This window comes from Lissotriton vulgaris, chromosome 3_1, assembly GCF_964263255.1.
Source record: "Lissotriton vulgaris chromosome 3_1, aLisVul1.2, whole genome shotgun sequence".
Lineage (NCBI taxonomy): Eukaryota > Metazoa > Chordata > Amphibia > Caudata > Salamandridae > Lissotriton > Lissotriton vulgaris.
Genome location: NC_141689.1, coordinates 879,386,220 through 879,408,175, shown reverse-complemented (window position 1 = coordinate 879,408,175; position 21,956 = coordinate 879,386,220). Strand labels below are relative to the sequence as shown.

The 21,956-nt window shown below is 47.6% G+C and overlaps 1 protein-coding gene across 1 annotated transcript in view; it reads right to left on the bottom strand.

Moving 5' to 3' along the window:
* Positions 1-21,956, bottom strand: part of TUT7 (terminal uridylyl transferase 7) — a 1,558,036-nt gene that overhangs the window by 335,076 nt on the left and 1,201,004 nt on the right. The window contains exon 21 of the mRNA XM_086961199.1: positions 4,553-4,730. Within this exon, the coding sequence (XP_086817325.1) occupies positions 4,553-4,730 (178 nt within the window). The remainder of the gene's footprint in view (positions 1-4,552; positions 4,731-21,956) is intronic.

Sequence of the window (21,956 nt, the reverse complement as noted above, 5' to 3'; positions counted from 1 at the left end):
GGTTACTTTTGAATTCAGATTTTTTACTCCCAATTATCAAGTTTGGCAAAATGTCTGAACTTGGTTCTGTCTTATTCGAACTTGAACTCTGCATTCCATGAAACCTGCCCCCTTTATTGTGCGTTCTCCGATCAAGGGAGGTTGTAGTATGGCCGAAGCCTAATTTGCGAGCATGTTATGTTAGCATGGCTTATTAGAAGTTTAAACGCCATTTTACCTTTTACCGCTTTTGCACGCGACACTGCATAGCGGTTTTTTAGGTCTCGCGTGGCGTACTGCGCACATGCGCAGTCGAGCTCGTGAGATTTTATGTTTTAGAGTGTACTTCACTAGCAAGGGTTAAGCCCCGTCCCTCTTCTCCATTGGCTGGCGTCCTAAACGGTGGCCAGCCATTGGAGAAGAGGTCCTAGTGACATTTTTCTTTCTCTTTTAGGCCCGTCCTTTTCAGACTGGGCTCCTTGGCTTACTGCTGTGGTAAAAGGTTTCTTATTTTTTTTATGGGGCCACCTGTTTCGCCCCATAAAGAAGATAATTAACCTTTTACTGCAGCAGTAAGTCATGCCGTGCCCTTCTGAAAAGGACGGGGCTAAAAGAGAATGTCTTAGCGTGCTTGTTTTCTGAACTGCTTGTAGAAAACGTGATGCTGGAGTTCAGGTTTCCAGAGCAGCCTATCAGGAGAGATTTATTGCGGACTGTACCTGGAGGTTAGGAAATATATCGTCCTCTTCAAATGCTCAGCCTCCCCGTCTTTTATTTCGCATTGTAAAAGGTCTGACCTCAAAGACTAATCTCGCTGTGTGTTATGAATATGAGCCTAGATGAAAAACGTTACGAGTTCCCACCCCTGCAGCTCCCGTACCTCCCCCCCCATCCCCATCATATGAATCACACTGGAACGCCTTGCTTGAACATTTGACCCCCAGTCTCTAGGTCTACCTCCCGGAAACACTCTAAATGAGTTGTGTTTCGTGTCAACATTAATCGTACAACTTTTTCAAACTTCAGAGATATTTTTAATTCTATCAGTATATGTATAGCGGGAACAGCGATCTCGCCGAAACTCTGCGGTTGTAAATTATGAAAAGAGATTACATAAAAGCTAGAACATGTCCCCTTCATGCCCGTACGCAAATACTGTGTATGCAAATTGCTGCGACGTGTGTTTGCCTCCACGCTTCACCTGCGTTATCAGCGGCACAGTTATATTTACTGGATACAGAAAAATAACCCACGCCTTGAGCTCAAATAAAATGTCACAGAGCGCGAGGCGGGGAACTATCGTCAGACTGAAATTAGTTTTAATTAGTGATAACACACGTACAGTCACAATCTGTACAGACTCATACATGCAGACAGACACATGCAAACACGCTCAAACACCATGCACCCATATAACACACACATTAACTACACGTGCATAACGACCATCACAGACACACGCCAGAAACAGGAACACAAACACCACACTAAACACATGCGCAAGAACAGGCACGATATACAGACACAAGGCATACCACATAAACATGACACACACATTCTCACAAAGGTGTACAACAAATGAACACACCAGGCCCAGCCTTTACTAAACACGCACACATCCCTTTAACATATTACACACACAATGAACACAAATACAAACACCATACAGAAAATTCAACAGAGAAAACGCACAACCTATAAACACAAACACGATGCCAAACACTTACATGCACGCGACAGTAGCTATAAAGTAAATAGTCGAATCGTATCTTTAAGTGTGGATCATGCTTGTAATAGACGGTGCTGGAGTGTAATGTACACAACTGTGTTTCAGCCCTTGAATTTACTAGGCTGCATGTAACTGATGTGTGTCTATCGACAGCGTTCCCTTCCGACAGAGTTCCTCTTGACCCCAATGTGTGTGCTGCGGGGCAGCCATTTGTAGACTCGGAAGAATGCCACTGCTTTTGTTTTGTTCCGGGCACTTTATTTTATGGCCTACAGAATTGTACGTTTTGTAAATTCATTATAGTGCGTTGTAGCGGCATGCGCCTCCATACAGTGATTACCTCGTCTCTGCCGCCCATCGCTGATGCCGTGGCGGTGCTGTGTGGAGTCTGTTGTGGGCTTCAGAGATCTCAGTTTCCCTCCCTCCTCGTGTTTATAAACAATAAATTTACAAACAGCCGCATGTGACCTCGCGTCACTGCGCCCCGCCCGTCGTCAGCTCAGTAAACATACATTTCACAATACAAGGCCTCGGGGCCGGACGTTCCCCTGTTTGACCTTTCTATGTACATCTAATGCATCTGCATTGCAGCAGGGCTGCCATTTGTGCACTGCACAAGTGATGCCACTTTTAATGTTTGCTACTGGGATGTATAGACAGATTAAATGTAGGTGTGCTTGCTGTTGCACCAGGGAGCACATTTTGATGTGCTCTTTTAATCTCCGGCGTATGTTACCTTCGGGAGAAGTAAGTGCCCAGCCATGGAGAGCGACTTGTGTCTTCTCGCATACTTCCTTGTGCAGACTCCGGTCCTAAAAATGGAGTTTAACAACTTTGTACTGGATAGCGGCCTTCTGTGGCCTTCGGACCCCCTCTTGTGTGTCTCTGTGTGCTTCTGCTCCACTCACGGTCTCTGGAGTCTTTCTGCGCCTCTAGGTGACGAGCGGGGTCTCCGCTTCCAGGGACTGCTCCATGCATTGTGCCTCACCTTATCCTTGACTGTGATTCATGCCTGCTCCGTTTATGTCTGCCACAATCAGTGGATCTTATGTGTACCCGAGTTGTGGTTATGAGTTGTTGTTTACACCTGTGATTATAACGTGCCTGCTGCTGTCCCTGCCTCGGGACTCCAACCGCTGGGGCCTATTTCCGGTGTTTGTCTGCCTCCCTCCGTGGCCGCTGTGTCTGCTCCTTCCAGTTTGTGGCTGTGGTTGTGTTTGTTCCGGGCCATTATTGTCTACCTGCTGATCTCCGTGGCCCTGGACTGCCTGCACCCGCATATGTCTCCTTCTGATGAGCGTCTGTCCTCCCTGTGTGCAGTTTGTCTGCATAACTCACTGATGTCCTAGGTCTCTGTGCACAGTTCTGTGTATGATCAGGATCCTTGCATCACTCTTACATAAAGGGACCCTGTTAAACAAAAATTAACGAGTGAAAATAACTTGCCAATACTTAAAATAAGGGACTTAAATACACAAAAAAAGAGCGGGAAACAAAGAATCTATCCTAAGACATTGAGTGAAACTTAACACCCTAACACCTCACAAAAACTTGCAGCCTAAAGTAGACTCTGGAGATAATTGTTGCCAAAGTGTTGCCTAGCACTGGTTGCAACAAAACTGGTTGAATATCTGTAGGACATGAATGGACATGGGAGCTGCTTGAGTCCTCAAAGTTGCACTAGCAATATTCACACTAGTTACACGTACAACATTACTGAAATGATTATTTTGTCGAAATTCATATGTTTTATTGAAATATACAAGACAAAGGACGCCATGTATAATTAATGACAACTCATAATGACTGAATCATATTTATGTTATGTCGCAAAACAGTGTAAGCTAATGCAACCATACATAGATCATGCAGCTCGTATCAACATTCACCATAAGTACTAACTCATCTAAATAACATTTATGGTGTTTGTGAGACGATTAATGAAGTAATCTGAGTTTTTCCTGAAGCACAGTAGCATTTATTTTACATACTGTGTTATCCTTGTGATGTTATGTCTGCTTTATGTGCACCATGAAGCTCTAATTGCAGGACACTGTGTGCCCTCAAATTATTTGGAGCTTAAGTTCTCAGAATGTAAAGTGACTTTATTACAACCAGCAATATCAAACCAGAAATAACCAAGAACTATAATGATAGAAATAAGTAAAGTGAAGTAGTAATAGTTTATGAACTGAATATGTTGCCACGTATTTGCAACTTATCTGAAATGAAAACGGCTTTCAAATGTTAAAGTCATTAGTGTTTCAGCATCTCACACATGCACAGAGATATTCTACTATTTATGGATATAAAGAAATCCAAAGGTAAAGAGTAGATGTTAAGTCAGTGAAGCATGGAGTAATCCTCTCCCTTTGAAAGATGCATTAGATATACTGAAACCAATCAAAAGATCAACTGTACATATGGGTAAAATATATTGCAGTGATGTACATAGTGTGAAAAGAGCACCCGCCTACAATCAGTTAAAAAACACAAGACTAATAATCTGGATCTCATTGTCTTAGTGCACCCGTTGCCCCAGGTTCAGGACGTTCACAATGTTGGAGGTTTGGTCACCAGCACCCATCAATCAGTCATTCGTGTTTCAGAATCAACCTTGTGCCAACCTTTCAGAGCCCAGCCTCCATACTGGGAAGCACTGCCAGCCTCAGTAGCAGAGGGCAGCTGCAGTTCACGGGTTAGAATTCCACACCATGTACCATAAATCAAAAGAAGACTTCTCTCTTACAGACCAACATTCTTGCCTGACTCAACAAATATGACATTCATTCTTGCACGTCAGTGGATTAAAAATACCACAGCTCCATAACCCCCCTACATTACCTTCAATAACAATGTACTTTGACGTCCACTGCTTTTTAAAAGTTGTCAGTAGGCTTTTTCTCCTTATGCAGATGACATGTTCTTTAAAATCAAATTCTTCTGTGTAGAAACGCAAGAGGCCCAGCCATAACTCTCCGACAGACTCCTTATTTTTTCCATAACTTGGCCAACAATTTGACTGAAAGTAAATCAACAAAAAAAACGTTCATGTGTGCCTAACCACCAAAAGGATATGTTATGTACTTGAAACCATATTTCCTCATTATGAGTATTCGCTCTGAATTCATAAAGAAAAAGTTACTTACCTGTGGTAACAGTTTTTTTGTAGATACTAAATATACATGCAGATTCCTTATATGTAGAATTATCCCAGGAGTCATACTAGATCCAGAAACTTCAAAGCTCTGATGTCCCAGGTAGTGGGTGCCATCTTCGTTTTAACGCCAGAAGTGGCGTTTTATGAAGTCGCCAGAGCCATACAGCTCCCACCCCGGTACAGCATCTTTTCTTTTCAAGCCTTCGAGGCGAACGGACTGACATCAATAGAGTATTGCAGTGCCAAAATATACTTATTTACAATCTTATTAACGTTTCCTATAGCAATCCTTTAAACAGGGAGCCGGGAGGGTCCGTGATGAAACTGCAGGTAAATACAGTATCCACCAGAAAGATCGTTACTCTGGGTAAGTAACTTTTTCTACTAATAGATCCTTCTACCTTCAGATTCCTCACCTGTACAATAAATTGCCAAGCAGTACCCTAGTTAGGAAGGCTGATGGATAGTTATATAAGAAAATCCTGCAAGACAGATCTGGCAAAGTAGTGGTCTCTATGTGCCTCAGAATCCAGGAAGCAAAGCTTGGCAAAGTGTGTAGGAATAACCATGTAAATGCTTTGCACATGTCTGCAATTGGAACTACTCTTGCAAGGGCAGAAGTGGTAGAATTAGCCCTAGTAGAATGGGTCCTGATCCCTGTTGGGTGTTATTTCCGTGGCAAAGCAAAGGGTCAATTTCTTCACCACTTGCCTGGCTCCACAGAACCCCACGAAGAGCTGGTCATCCAGTCGTATGTCCTTTATACAGTCCAAGTAGAAGTTGACCGCATGGTACATACAGAGCCAGCTTCCTACATTGGTGGATCAGCGTGGGATATACAACTTTGCATTTGTTGGACTACTTGGTTACCACCTGATCACACAACAGAACTCTTAAATTGTCTTTAGAATTCAGATTTTTCAAATTGGAATTTTTTTTGAAAAATTACTAAAGGTCAAGTAAGGGCCTTGGTTAAGTCACTTTAGAATTTTAGAAAAATAAAAAGTCACTTAAGCTAGGGTTAGAGGAGTTAGAAGTTTTTTTAACAATGTCTCAAAAGAACCCAGCTGTTCGTGAAAATAACCATAATGACAGAGGACCAGGTTGAGGAGCTCGACCTTACCCCTTACCTACACTTGTCTTTCAAGGAGGTAAGGTCCCTATGTATAATTAAAAACATAGTCATGGGGTCCCATCCCACCAGACAAAAGCTCCAGGAGCTGTTGGCTGGGTATGCTAAGGACCATCCATCTGAAAATGGTGAAGGTGAAGACCTTTCAGATGAGGAAGAAGAGAAAGGGGATGACCAGATAGATCAAAACCCCCTCCACTTCATACGGAGAAAAGGACCCAAGTGCCCCAGACTCCAAGAATCAACCTCTCAGTGCAAAGATCCCACACAGGTGGGTCAGGCACTACTGAGGACAATGAGGAAAGCCTCAATGAGGAGGACATCCTGCTAGCCAGGCTGACCAAAGTAGAAGACCTAAATACCAGACTCCTGGCTCTAGAAAAAGAAAGAGCAGAGATGGGCCTAGGACCCATCAATGGTAGTAGCAATCTAAAAAATATAGATAAGGAAGGATCATATGATCCCAAGATCCCCAAAGGGATTGCCCCTAAATTTGAGGAGGGTGATGATATCACCAAATGGTTCACAGCCTTTGAAAGGGTTTGAGAAGCCAGAAGGGTGAAGAAAACTCACTGGGGGCACTCCTTTGGGAACTGTTCCCTGATAAGTTCAGACACACACTCTGCCCCTTAGTGGGGCAGATGCTGGGTCCTATGACCTCATGAAGAGAACTCTGATTGAGGGATTTGAGCTCACAACTGAGGAGTATAGAATTAGATTCAGGACGGCTCAGAAAATCCAGAGTCAGCCCTGGATGACATTTTTAGACTTCTCAGTTAAGACACTAGATGGCTGGTTGACTGGAAGCAAAGTGCAAGATTATGATGGTCTTTATAATTTGTTTATGAAAGAACACATATTAAGTAATTGCATTGATGAAGTTGCATCAGTATCTGGTAGACCTAGATCCAATTTCTCCCCAGGAATTGGGAAAGAAGGTGGACTATTGGGTCAAGAAAAGGGTAACTAGGACGTCCACAGGGGGTGACCAAAGAAGGGGTTACAACACCTCCCCAGAGGAAAGACAGTGAGCCTCTTAAAGATAAAAGTAAGGAGTACCAGGTAGCCCCCCCAAAACCTGTCCAGGAGGGTGGGCCCAAAGACACCTCACAAACCAAAACTGGGTATCACGGAAATAATTGGGATCCCAACAAGGTATGGTGTCACAACTGTCAAAAAGCAGGACACCACACCAAGGACCCTAGACATCTTGAAAACAAAGCCCCTTGTGTAGCTCCAGAGGTTGTCCGTGTAGCTTTGAAGGGTGATCCCTCAGATGAGGAAGCCCTCCTAGCCTTCAACTGGAAACTGGGCCCAAAAGGGGAGTTGCAGATTCCAGAGGGGAGTAGACACTTCCACCACCTACTGGTGAATGAAATTCCAGCCACTGCCCTGAGAGATTTATTTAGCTGTTTTGTATCGCACTCATATACTACCAGAGTGTCCTGGCGCGTAAAAAAGAAACAAGCATGTGGCCGGAGAAAAAGTAGAGATCAGAATTTTCTTTTTTACTATTAGAAATTTAATAAGCCATTCTGAAAAGGTAAGTTTTAAGTGCCTTCTTGAATGTCACAAAATTTTCAGTTAATCTCAGGGAAAGGGGGAGGGTATTCCAAGTCCTGGCCGCGGTGACAGCAAGTGATTGGCCTCCCAAGCGAACTCGCTGAAATCGAGGTACTCTTAAAAAATTACAGTCAGCTGAACGCAGAGCCCGAGTAGGGACATAGCGGGAAAATCTTTCCCTCAAATAAGAGGGGCCAAGGTCATGAACTGCTTTAAAGGCTATAGTAAGAATTTTAAAGGTTATCCTCTGCGCTACTGGCAGCCAGTGTAGTTCCTTCATGTGAGTCCGAGTACTTTCTCTATATGGCACATTGCACAGTAGGCGAACAGTCGCATTTTGGATGATCTGAAGCTTTGTGATTAGAAAAGCCGGAGAGCCACACAGCAGAGAGTTGGCATAATCGAGCCGTGATAAAATAAGGGCTCTTGCGACCGACTCTCTTGCTGAAGACGGCAGATAAGGAAAAATCTTCCTCATGGCTTTTAGGGACCCGAAGCACACCCCAGTGAGTTTTTTTATGTGTGCCTCGAATCGCAAATCCTCCCCAAACCAGACTCCCAAGTTTTTAGCAGGGATATTGACGGAGCCTGGCTGGGGAAAATCGGAAGGCCACAGAGTTTCTCTGAAGTTGGGCGGAAACTGGCCATATAGCAAGATTTCTGTTTTATCTTCATTGCACTTCAGCTGTGCTGCTGCTAACCAGTTGAACACAGCGGAGAGGCATGAACGCACAACCTCAGTGTCAGTGTTCGCATCTGGCCACGTAAACAGGAGTTGCGTGTCATCCGCATATGCTATTATTTTTGCTCCCATTTGTTCAGCTAAAAAAATAAGAGGAGTGAGATATACATTAAAAAGGAGGGGGCTCAAAGTAGAGCCCTGGGGTACTCCTGTAGTAAGGGATTTAATCGAGGATGAGTAAGGAGGAATCCAGACCTGCTGAGATCTATCTGAAAGAAAGGATTTCACCCATTCCAGAGCGGAACTCACTATGCAGATATCAGCCAGCCGTGCCAAGAGAAGTGTGTGTGGAACAGTGTCAAACGCAGCAGAGAGGTCCAATAAAATTAGGACCGCTCTGCCGCCACTGTCCAAGCACCCTCTAATCGCCTCTGTAACCTCTACCAGCGCTGTCTCTGTGCTATAGGCTGCACGAAAGCCAGATTGGGCAGGATGTAACGCCCCTGAAGCTTCCACAAAGGCATTAAGCTGGGAAAATGCAAGCTTCTCACCAATTTTAGCCATAGCTGGCAGAAGAGAAATAGGTCTATAGTTGTTCGGTACAGCTGGATCCGCGCCTGTTTTCTTTAGCAATGGCAAAAGCTTAGCCTGTTTCCATATTTTCGGGACAGTTGCAGTAGTAAATGATAGTCCTATTATTTGGGAGACTTCAGAAGCCACTACTTCGGCTGCTTCGGCCAGCACCCGGGCCGGGCAGACATCCCCGGGAGCACCAGATTTTAATGATTTAATTGCTGCCAGGGTATCCTCGACCGAAGGGGGGATAAGTCTCTCCATGATGATGATGGGAGGAACCTTAGTTTCATTGTTATCCATCATCTCATAGCCTCCTCCAACTGTTCTCAAACTGTGTTGAATGTTAGCAATTTTCGTTAGGAAGAAGGAGGAGAGCTTTTCACACCATTCGGTAGAAGGACTCATAGATACCTGCTCAGCACAGGGAGAGAGAAAGCTCTTCACTATCGAGAAAATTTCCCGACTGTTGTTATTAGCTCTCTCAATTCTTTTAGAAAAAAACTCAGTTTTTGCATGTTTAATGCTAGTATAGTAATCTCGCTGAGCTGAGCGAAACACTGCTTTAGCCTGTGGACAGTAAGCTAATCTCCATGCTCGCTCCAGTTTCTTGCAAGCAAGTTTCAGAGTACGGAGGTGGGGCGAATACCATGGTTGAGAAGGAGTCATCCTATTTCTGCCTGAATCAGCCTTCTTCGAAGAAGAGGTCACCGCTGCATTCAACCATCTGTCGTAAACCTGTAGCGCAGAATCCATATCTGCCCCTAAAATGGGTCTGTTCAAATCAAGGTAGGTCATCAAATTACCCACGTTGATTTTTGGGGGGCCCATTGTTTTAGCAGACTTAGGAGGATCTCTCAAGGCGGACCAAGAGAATCTAATCAGCTGATGGTCGGACCAAGTAACTGCTTGTGGGGCCTCGACCATCAGTGGGAAGTTAGTGCATACAATGTCTAAGATATGGCCACCAGAGTGGGTAGGGGAGGAAACCCATTGGGTAAGGGAGGCCAGATCAAAGTAGTCATATAGCACCTTTCTTTCTCGACAATCCTGGACATCAACGTGGATATTAAAATCACCCAGCATTAAAAAGCGTGAGAACCTCAATGCACGGGGAACAAGAGTCTCAGAGAGAGCTTTAAGAAAGGGGCCAGAAGGACCTGGAGGCCTGTAAATAAGGGAACCACCCAGTGTGAAATGAGGGGATATACATAAGGCAAAATTTAAAAGCTCACCATCAGCTAAAATATCTGAGTCTTCCACCTTAAGAACCCAGCATTCTCTAAAAATAATTGCTAGCCCCCCACCCCTGCCATCCTTCCTGTCCTTCCGTTGGATTTTGAACCCTCTAGGGATGGCCAATTCAATATCAGGAGCACAGGAATCATTCAGCCACGTTTCTGTGATAAACAACAGGTCTAAAGTACCTTCTTCTAGTAGAGCGTAAATGTCAAAAGCATGTTTACTCATAGAGCGGGCATTTATTAGAGCTGCCGAGATAGAGCCCAGCTCAGAGGCGGGTTCGGGACTGGCAGTATCATGAATACAGCAGGTAAAACCACAGGTAGTGCACGGGGTAAGACTTACAGGGTCAAGTATAGTACAGTTAGATCTTTTGTCTAAAGAGGGGCGAAGCGCCATCAGAGACGCACGAGTATATGAAATGCTAGGGCTGGGCAAGAGCGATGAAAGTCCGTCAGCCCGCCCTGCGTCCGCCACGTCCGAGGCGCGGACGGGCGCAGACGGGCTGACCTTTGGCTTACCTTCGGCGCGCCTAAGGCGCGCCCGCCATGCGCGACCGCTGCGCGTTGGTGCAGGCATGCTAATTTTATGCCGCGTCCTCTCTCCACCAGCTAGAACGCTGCCACCAGTTCTGCTGGGGAGAAGGACTACCCTCAAGATGGCCGCCAACCCTCGCCACAACCGAGATAGCAGCTTCGGTCAGAGGGGCCAGGAGGGGCTTTCCCCAGATAGCCGGGTGCGTGAAAGCTCACCCGCGATGAACCTGCACAATTTTAAAAGTTAGTCAGAGTGAAATCACAATTTTTAAAAACAATACGATCTTTGCGCTAAAATATGAACAGACAGTATTAGAGTCTCCGCTGTTCTAGAATGTGGCCACAAGCAAAGCGGGAGTGTCAGGGAGCTGCCACCACCCTTAAGACCCACCGCAAAGACTGTCGACCTCGGCTGAATTTATGCCGCGTCCTCTCTCCACCAGCTAGAACGCTGCCACCAGTTCTGCTGGGGAGAAGGACTACCCTCAAGATGGCCGCCAACCCTCGCCACAACCGAGATAGCAGCTTCGGTCAGAGGGGCCAGGAGGGGCTTTCCCCAGATAGCCGGGTGCGTGAAAGCTCACCCGCGATGAACCTGCACAATTTTAAAAGTTAGTCAGAGTGAAATCACAATTTTTTAAAACAATACGATCTTTGCGCTAAAATATGAACAGACAGTATTAGAGTCTCCGCTGTTCTAGAATGTGGCCACAAGCAAAGCGGGAGTGTCAGGGAGCTGCCACCACCCTTAAGACCCACCGCCAGCCACACAGTGGTGCATGACAGGTTGGTTCTCTCAAACTTGTATGTCCCAGGGGAAACAAAAAGAGTGAAGGCTGCCCCAGGGGGTGTCACTGTTAGGCCTGTTGCTGTAGTGTTCCTAAAAATAGCTGGGTCCCTTAGATGGAGAAAGGTGCTAGCCAGTAAAGACCTCCCCCTTGATTGTCTCCTTGGAAATGACCACCCAGAGGTTGGTCTGAGTCAAAGGGAGGTACTGGTCCAACACCAGACATCACCCAAGAGACCTGGGGGCCTCAACCTGCAGTTAGTGCGGCTAAGCCCCAAATGAAAAAGGAGAAACAGTGCAGGAGAGGTGAGCAACTGTTAGCCACAGTTCCAGTGGGCCAGGGAGATTCTTTCCCAGTAAGGGAGAACTCCAAAATTGGCACTGGTGAGGTCCCCCCTAGCCAACAAAAAGCCCTGACTAGTCAGGCAACTGTCCAGCCTGAGTTGGTGGCTCCGCAGCTGGCAGAACAGAGGGTGTTCACTACCAAGTGTAGAGACCCCCTACCCTAAAACAGCAGACAGGCTACCAGAACCCAAAGAAGCCTGTTAAGGTAGTTACTTCACCTATCAGTGAAGGGCTAATGGTGTAGTTCTGGACACTGACAGCAGTCAGTAGCCTCTGCTGGGTGTAGCATTCATGGAAGCACTGTCCTTGGCATGGTGGCCTATCCCCCTGCCAAATAGCAAGTTAGGCCCCCTGATCTTATTGGTCATGGTGGGGTGGCTCAAGCTGTTGGTAACCTCTGTGGATAAGCTGGGCTGTGCCTTAGCTAAGTTAGAATTTGCGGAGGTGGGCACTTCTGAACCCAGACTAAAAAGATGGGGTAAAGAGCTAGGGAAAGAGCATTGGGAATTAGATCCAGAACCTTAACGTAGGCCAGCTCCCCAAAGGAACTGATTTGGAGAGAAGGGTGTATGGCAGAGTAGGCCCTGCAACTTTCAAACCACGTATTCTACTCTTCCTCGCCTGAAAGACTAGGTCGACTCTCCCAGCTTTGGCTCAGTCACCTGGCCTTTGGGCCGGGGAGGGGGGGGGGAGGGGGGGGGGGGGGGAGGCTTGTGTAGGAAAGTGGGTTTCTGTTGCATTGACCACCCCACTTTTGCCAGACTACTGATGCAGTTTGACTTGATGTGCCCTGGGTCCCTGCCAATCAAGTTCCCAGGGACTGTGTTCTTTCCCCAAAACGAACCCAATTGCCATCTAACCACATGCAGCCTCTGGTAAATGGTACCCAGGGCACTGTGACCAGGGAAGACCTCTAAGGGTTGCAGCACTTATTGTGTCACCCTTAGAGGCCCTGTACCTTCTCACACAAACAATGCCTTTGCAGACTTCGTGGTTTGGTGCAGAACAAAGTGAAGAGTCAACATGGCACACATCTCTGTGTGCCATGCCTACAACCCACTGCCCTGGCATAGATCAGTCACCCCTCTAGCTGGTTCATTATACCAGTGGTAAGGCATGAGCCCTGTACCCCTACAGTGTCTAAGTCCATTCTTAGACATTGTAAGTGAAGTGCTGCCATTAAGAGTATATCACTTGGAGATGGCCGCGTAGTCTCAGACCTCAGAGGTCGTTGAGCCCCGCAACTATCCTGACATACTTATCCTGGGTTCGCAGTGTCCCCCCTGAAGCTGATCAGGTGTGGGAACCGCCGTAGAAGAACTAGGGGCAACATGCGGTCGTCAGAACCGCGGTGTCACCGAGATATAGTCGACGACAGGTGGGCCCCTATGCCGGAACTCGAGGCGAAGTGCTAATCCGGATTCCAGAGGACTTCCAGTGGGCCGGTGGGGCACGACCGGACTCGGAGAGGTGCTACAGTGGGCCATGCACTGGTCCAGCCGTCTGATACAGCCGCCTCTGGACTCCACTGTTTATCGGTGAACTACCCGGATGAGACGCCATCATCGGAGCTGAAGTCATTGTGGGCGGCTTGCTTGCTGAGTCACTCTGGACCGTCTGTCTGAGACGGACTTCGAAACAGCGACTTTGCATGAATCCAGCGCGCTGGATATATTACGGCTATTCGCAGCGGTTCCCGAGCGGCAGAGACAGGTCTTTTCCCTCTCCCTTCCCCCTTCTTGTACATGACTCGGCATTTAACTTTGTCTTGGAGCGGCCATTTTGGATGGAGTGAAGGGCCCACAGTCCGTGACATTGACAGCCGTCTCCCCTTCCCTGACGATCGCATGTGCGTCCTGTAGCAGACCCGGGGGCACAGTGGGCAATAGGGCTGTTCGGAGTGCTCGACATAAATATTGTTGCGGACTTGGGGAGTGGAGGGGAGAGGAGTTTTGAAAGTCAGTCGGCCATTTTCTCTTGTTGGAACCTCCGTGCAATAGCGCTCCGGCCTACGCCTGAGGGCCTATAAGTGCTGTGCGCAGTTCTCCATTCCTCAAAGCCGCTTTCCACTAACTTTTGGTCTTTTCCCCTGCTAAGAGACTCCGAATGTCCGATTGGTGATCTGTCGCACCATGCAGCGGAACAAAACTACTAACACCAGGGGACTGAAGCCAGTCCAATCGAACAAGTTGGACAAACACACCGTCCCTAAAGATGCCAGTAAGGGACGATTATCTGAGAGCTCGTCAGGGGGGCATCGGCTGGGGACAACCCGGAACTGTCCCTCAAAGATGTGAGGGACGCCATTTCTGAAGTGAAGACCTCTCTGGAACACAAAATGGACTCCATGGCTATAGACATCAACCTTATCCGGACAGATATGGGGAAGCTGAATGAGAAGGTGAAACAGGTGGAACTCACCACCGCCAGTCTGGTGGAGTATGTTTCTCAATTGCAAAAGGAGGTCGGTGAAATGCGAGACTCCCGGCAAATGTTTGAACTTAAACTGGACAATTACGAAGGTCGCCTTCACCACAACAACCTGCGCATTATAGGCGTCCCGGAAAAACTGGAAGATCAGGCCCCTGACCTATTTGTGGAGGACTTGATTCTTAAACATCTACAACCGAGGGGCCTGAGTAAATTCTTTGTTATCAAACGGGCCCACCGGGTCCCCGGGGGTCACCCCAGGCCGGGAGCCCCTCCGCGGCCCATACTGGCCAGAGTCCTCAAATTTCGCGACAGGGATGCTATTCTTCAGTGCTTGAGAACTAATGGCCCCCTTAAACATGAAAATGCTGCAATTTCCTTCTTTCCCGATTTCACGCAGAGGGTGCAGAGACAGCGAAAGACCTTTCTATCTGTGAAACGGGACCTGCGAGGGCGAGGCATAAAGTACTCAATTTTATTCCCTGCTCGTCTCAGAGTGGTGGCTAATGATAAGGTGTGGTTCTTTGATCAGCCTGAGGTAGCGGCGGACTGGCTCAAAAACCTGGGCCCACCGGACAATGGATCCCGGGAGCAGGAGGAGGGTGTTGAGTCGTGACCTTGTTTTTATTTGGACATTTACCTGTATGTGCCGGGGCGAAGGGGAGGGAACTGTATTTGCTTTGGGTGCGGAGTTTGACATTCTTTGGTGATGTATGCACTTTGCAGGCTTATGCAACATCGTGTTTAGTGGGGCCCGACCGAGGGCTCCGTTGACTTTCCCCTCATAACCTTTTTCTTTGTTCTTTCTTTTGAATATTTAGGGCGACAGGCACTCTGCTTTTTCAATGGGCAGTTTGAAGACTAGTGGGCAGAGCAGCAGGGTGGGGGGTAGTTGTGGAGTGTGGTTCGTTTCTTTTTCTTCTTTCGTTTGTTATTTGGTTTATAGCATCATTGTCCTATCTGGGTTCATTCTGCAAAATACAGAGTGTTGTCGACCTTCCTTCACTTGGGATGATGGGGGGTAAGGAACTAAAGGTATTGAGCTGGAATGTGAATGGGTTGGGGGACCGGATAAAACGCAGTGTGGTTTTGCAGTACCTAAAATGTCACGCGCCCGATGTGGTACTGCTTCAGGAAACTCACTTAATCGGCAATACATGTAAAGCTTTACATAGAATGGGTTACACTCTGTTGGCACACGCGGGATTCACCTCAGGCTCAATGGAGGTGGGCATTCTGGCTCGGAGGACACTCCCACTAGCCGTAGATTCAGTTTGGACAGATGACAGAGGCAGGTACGTAGGCATCGTGGGCCGTTGGGAGGGACATATTCTTACTCTCATATCTGTCTATGTCCCCCCAGGTTTACAGTCCGCCTTTGCCTCACTGGGTAAACTTTTGCTCGAGTTACCTTCTGGACTGCTGGCATTGGAGGGAAGGGGGGGGGGGGGGGAGGAGAGGGGGAGGAGGACGACTTTAACGCAATAATGTCCGGAACTATGGACAGGCATCCCCCACGTGATCTTGGACGTAGTGTCCAGTGCTGCCTGACTTTCTGAATGCTAGGGTCTGGTGGATGGATGGAGACTTCTCCATCGAGACCAGAAACAATATACTTTTCATTCTGGAGCTAACGGAAGCCTCTCTCACTTGGACTACTGCTTGGTCCCGGCGGCGCAGGCTTCTTATTTGACCGAGGTGGCCCTTCTCGCCCGGGGTATATCCGATCATTCACCACTCTGGTTTCGGCTTAGCATTGCGCCGGGTTCGACAGGTAGAGTAGCACCCATTAACCCATGGTATCTCCGGGACCCCAAGCTCCGTAAGGACCTTGTCCAGGCTCTTGAGTGCTACTTTGTTGATAATGAAGGATCTGTCTCCTCAACAGTTACCTTTTGGGAAGCCTTCAAAGCAGTTGTTAGAGGTCAAGCGCTTTCATTGATTGCGGGTGTCAGGAAGGAGAGGAATAGGGAGGTGGCTGCTATTGAAAACGAAATAACGCGGGATGGGGTGACGCAGGCTGGTTTACATCTGCTAAGCCTTAAACAGTATGATTATCGATCTTTGGTTACGGACAGGGCAAAGGCGCTTGGTAGGGAAGAACAGGGTAGAATCTATGACCTCGGGGACAAGGCGGGGAAACTCATTGCCTGGCTGGATAAAAAAGACTGGGCCTCTCGGGTAGTCCCTGAGATTGTCACAGATGATGGTGTTACACTTACAGATCCGCAGGCCATAGTCGATAGCTTTGCGACACATTTTCAAAAGGTTTATACCTTGGTTTCAGATAGACCGGAGGAAGATTCACATTTGTTGCTTAGAGACATACAACTTCCCTGCCTGTCTGATGAGGACCGCAAATTCATGGATAGCGCCTTTAGCCCCGATGAAATAGCCCAAGCTATCCACTCTTTAAAATCAGGGAAAGCGTTGGGGCCTAATGGAATTCCTATTGAAGTTTATAAGCTCAGACCTGACAAGCTTGCCCCATATCTTAACAGCATGTTTACTAAAGCTAGCGAAAGCAGTACCCTACCCTTGGACCAGAGAATCGCCATGGTGGTGGTGATCCATAAGGTGGGTAAGCCTAAAACGGCCTCCTATAGACCGATCACAGTGCTGAACGCAGACCCTAAAATCTTGGCTAAACGCCTATCTAATAGGCTGGTTAAGGTGGTGAGCGGACTTATTCACGCTGACCAATCGGGGTTTCTACCGCATAGGAACACCGCGCTGAATCTACGTAGACTGCATGGAGTCATAGCAAGAGCCCACACCCTGCAGGAACCTGCGGTGATTGCTTCTCTCAACGCCACCATGGCATTCGACACGGTCGAGTGGCCATATTGGTGGGCAGTCTAAGAAAAGTTCGGATTAGGCCCTGAGTTTATATCTTGGGTGCCCTTTTTGTATTCTGAGCCACTGGCGCAGATTGTTGTCAACAACCGAGTCTCCTCTGCTTTTCCGCTTGGTCGTGGCACCCGACAGGGTTGCCCTCTTTCTCCTCTCCTCTTCTCCTTGGCTCTAGAACCCTTGGCAGCTTGGCTGCGCTGGGAACCATCTATTCATGGCATACGGTGGTCCCCAGAGTGGGAAGACCGGGTATCATTATACGCAGATGACATATTGCTTTATCTGACCACTCCTCGGGTGTCCTTAGCCGTTGTCGGTGACGTGCTGGCGTCTTTTAGTAGTAACTCAGGTCTCTCCATAAATTGGGGTAAATCAGTGCTGTTTGTTCTCAAGGGGGATCCCCCGATTCCCCCACGGGGTTGCCCCATCCAGCTAAGCACGGGGGGGTTAAATACTTGGGGATTTACATATCTTTTGACCCGATCGCCAGATACACAATGAATCTCATGCCACCCGTACAAAGACTTAGGGGAGACATCGCTAACTGGAGGAAACTCCCGCTCTCACTGCTTGGGCGAGCGGTGCTTTTTAAAATGATGGCCCTGCCTCGGTTCCTGTATGCTCTTCAGAACTCCCTGGATGTGGTTCCGGCGCCTACTTCCGAGAGGTGGAGGGATTGCAACGTAGTTTGCTCTGGGAGGGTAGACCCCGTATTGCAATAGCGAAGTTAACCTGGTCTTGGTATGATGGGGGGGATTGCCCTCCCAGACATCAAGCGATATTATTGGGCCTCTCAGCTGGCTGCGATTGACCACGGTACCTACGGCCCCGCATTGGTCCCGGGCTACGCCATGGACAGATGGTTATTGCCAAACAACAATTATAACAGGGCTCTATATTCTCATTCCTCCAAACTAGACTTGTCGGGTCCAACCAATCATGCGGTTCGGATTTGGCACGACGCCACACGCTCGCTAGGTTGGAGCAGTAGACTGATTCTAGCGACTCCACTATTTGATTAGGACCGTCTTTGCAAACTCTGGAAAACGAGAGGGTTTGATAAATGGGACATGATCGGTATTTCAGTGGTTAGGGACATTTGGAGTAGGGGAAAGGTGAAGACATTTGAGGACTTGCGAAAGGAATTTAAACTGGCAGGCTCCGAGTACTTTCGATATGCTCAAATTCGACAGGCGCTGCGAGCAGCTCTGCCCAAAGGCGGTGACCCCCTGACTCCTCCCCACTCGAGGATAGGATATTAGACGGTCACCTTCCTGAAAAAACCATTTCCCTGATCTATAAAAAGTTAATCAATCAGAGAGCGGATCTGCTGGGCGACCTCAGGATTAAGTGGGTTCGAGATGGCATAGAACTAGATGACGAGGATTGGCAGTCGGCGATTTCATCCCCTAGAGTGGTAGCTAACTCTGCGAGGCTCCGACTTGTACAGTTAAAAATATTACACAGGATTTATGTAAATCTGACCTATGTCGACGTAAATGTGGCCTCAGTGGTACGTTTCTACATATCTGAGAATGTCAACATGTTGCTGAGTATTGGAGTAAGATTCATAGTACCATACAGGAGGTTTTAGGGACCTCTTTGCTCCCCGAAGCCAGGAGGTGCCTTCTTAATATATGGGAACCGACTGACCTTAACACAGCACAGACACAGTGGGTCACATTAAGCTACATGCTTGCACAGAGAAATATCGCACAAAAATGGGGATCAGAACAACCCCCCACTCTCGAAGTCTGGAAAACTAGTTTAGACTGGTGTATTTCGTGAAAAATCTGTTTATGTGGCAAGGGGCCGTCCCCGAAAATGGGCTGCCGTGTGGGGTCCGTGGAACTTATACAGAGGTGAAATCTGTGTACCACCCAGAAATGCAGTTTTTGAAGTACCATCTTCCCCATAATCATGTATCTGTATTTGACATTGATCGCCTTGCCCTCTACAAATGTTTTGTTTCTTGAGACACCAATACTCTGTATTGCTTTTATTGCTGATCCTTGTTTAATAAAAAGAATTATACAAAAATAAAAAAAGAGTATATCACTTAATCCAGTGAGAACTTTCAAGATTTCACAATTCATAAAAAAGTTAGTTCATAAAGAACTTACTAAATTCATTGAGGCCGGTAACATTCTTCAGCCCCGACAATCTGGTTTTCGCCCAAAGCATTCTACGGAATCTGCACTTCTAGAATTATCAAATACCTTAAAAATGCTAGCTGATAATGGAAGAAAGGCGGTCCTGATCTTACTCTATCTATCGGCCGCCTTTGATACCATTGCACAGACAATCCTTCTGCAAAGCTTGAAATCCAGAGGCATCTCAGGCACCGCGCTGAAATGGATAAAGTCTTTCCTCACCAATCAGAGACAAGCAGTGACCCTGGGAACTTTTCTCTCCGTTGAACAGCACATTACAACAGGAGTGCCACAGGGCTCGTCGCTGAGCCCGTTGTTGGTCAACATTTATATGACTCCACTTATATCCTTGGTATCATCGTTCAGATTGAAGTCACTTCTTATGCTGATGATACCCAAATGATTCTTTCGTTGGACAATATTTCCACCAACACCGAACGCAATTTCAGACAGTGACTATCCAAGGTCATCCAGTGGATGAAGGAGAATCATCTCAGATGCAACACTGACAAAACTGAGATTTTGCCAGTAGGAAAGGAGGTCCTATTCCGGCCACATGGGTGGTGGCCTGAGAGTACGACACCTCCACCTGACACGGTGAAAGTAGCCAAAATGTAGGCGTGCATTTTGATACTGCCCTATTGCACAAGTTAATACTTGTGTAACGATATATCTGTAAGAGACATTAGTTAGTGATAGATTCCTTACCTTAGAATATCCCCAGGCGTCAGACTGGATCCGGAAAATTTTGCGTAGCAATACCCCTGCGCGCCGGCAGGCGTCGTCCGCGGCGCCGCGTCCGTGTCGTTAGCGCCGGAATGATGTCGTCGGAGTACTTAGACGCCGCCCATGCGCGCTGATGTCAGTTCTGATACACAGCTTTTCCGCGCCAGATACGCAGAGCCATCATAGAACCAACACTGGTGCCATGAAACTAGGGCCCTGAAAGGGGATGACCTTAACCCTAGATATCGGTTCGAAGAACGGGGAGGATGGGCGGGTCGGTAAGGAATCTATCACTAACTAATGTCTAAGTAGTAACTTGTGCATCTGAAAGAGGGCCCTGAAAGGGGATGACCTTAACCCTAGATATCGGTTCGAAGAACGGGGAGGATGGGCGGGTCGGTAAGGAATCTATCACTAACTAATGTCTAAGTAGTAACTTGTGCATCTGAAAGAGACACGTTAGTGATAGATTCCTTACCTTAGAATAGATACCCCAGCAATACCAACCCCGGTGGTGGGTCTGCGAACCAATAATCACACCAGTAAGTCCTGGAGGACGGAACGGCCAAAGAAGCCATCCCTCCGGACTTGGCTGTCCAGGCAGTAATGTCTTGCGAACGAGTGCAGCGAGGCCCACGTAGCTGCCTGACAAATGTCTTGCAAGGGCACTCCTCGGCCCAGGGCAGTGGTAGTTGCCGTGGCCCGATTGGAATGAGCCCTTAGTCCAACAGGGGGTTCCTTCTTAGCCAAGGAGTAACACGACTGGATACACAAGATGATCCACCGCGAGATGGCCCGCTTGAGCACCGCCTTTCCCTTCTTAGCGCCCACGTAACCAACAAAGAGTTGGTCATCCACCTGGAATTGGCGTGTGCGATCCAGATCGTAAGAGAGCGCACATTTTGGGTCCAGACGGTGGAGCCTCTCTTCCTCTTTCGAGGGATGCGGAAAGAAGGTGGGCAAGGTAATGGACTGCCCGATGTGGAAGGCCGTGACAACCTTGGGCAGGAAAGAGGGTCTCGTCCGCATCACAACCTTGTCCGGATGAACAGAGAGGAAAGGAGGTGTAGAAGAAAGAGCCTGGAGCTCACTCACTCTCCTGGCAGAGGTGATGGCAACCAAGAAAGCAGTCTTCAAGGTAAGAAGACGGAGAGGACAGTTATGGAGCGGCTCAAAGGGAGCACACATTAGGCAATGAGGCAGCAGGCCACTAAGGTGGCGTCCATTTCTTTTGCTACTCTGAGATGGCTACAAATTTTTTATGGATGTTGCCCCCTTCCACCCAGAGAACTGTAGTCCAGGCTTTAGTTGTTTCCCGGCTGGACTATGGCAATGTTCTTTATCGTGGAGCAGACTCGACAACTATTAATAAACTTCAAGTTGTACAAAATGCGGCTGCCCGACTTCTTCGCAATGTTCCTAGGAGAACATCTGCCTCCCATGCACTCCGCGATCTAAACTGGCTCAGGATTCCGAGCCGTGTTAAATTCAAAGCTATGTGCCATCTCTTTAAAATTAGACAAGGCTCGGCTCCAAAATATTTACATAGCCTAGTCCAACCCTACAAGCCAAGCCGCACCTTAAGATCCTCAGAGAATGGTGATTTTATTATTCCGCGATTTAGACTAGTAAAGATGGGCGGTCGGTCCTTCTCCCACTTAGGTCCCGAATCCTGGAATGCTCTACCTATGGCCCTTAAGACGGAGACAAACTTGTTTCGATTCCGTAAGGGACTCAAAACCTGGCTTTTTCAGTAGGTTGTGAGGGCTCATATAAGCTAGCTTAGTGTACCTGTCCTTTTTCTTCTTGAGTCTGTCCCTGGCGCCGGGAAACCCACTGCGGGTAGCTGTTGCGCGTTATAAGTTTAAACAAATAAATAAATAAATAAATAAATTAGGTAGGTAAGCACAAGATTCAAGTCCCACTGGGGCATCACGAAAGGAACAGGAGGAAACATGTGTGTGATGCCCTTCAAAAACCTAATCAAAATCGGGGACTTGAACAAGGAAGGCTGATCAGGTAGCCTTAAGGCGGAAAGGGCAGAAAGGTAGCCCTTGATAGTGCCC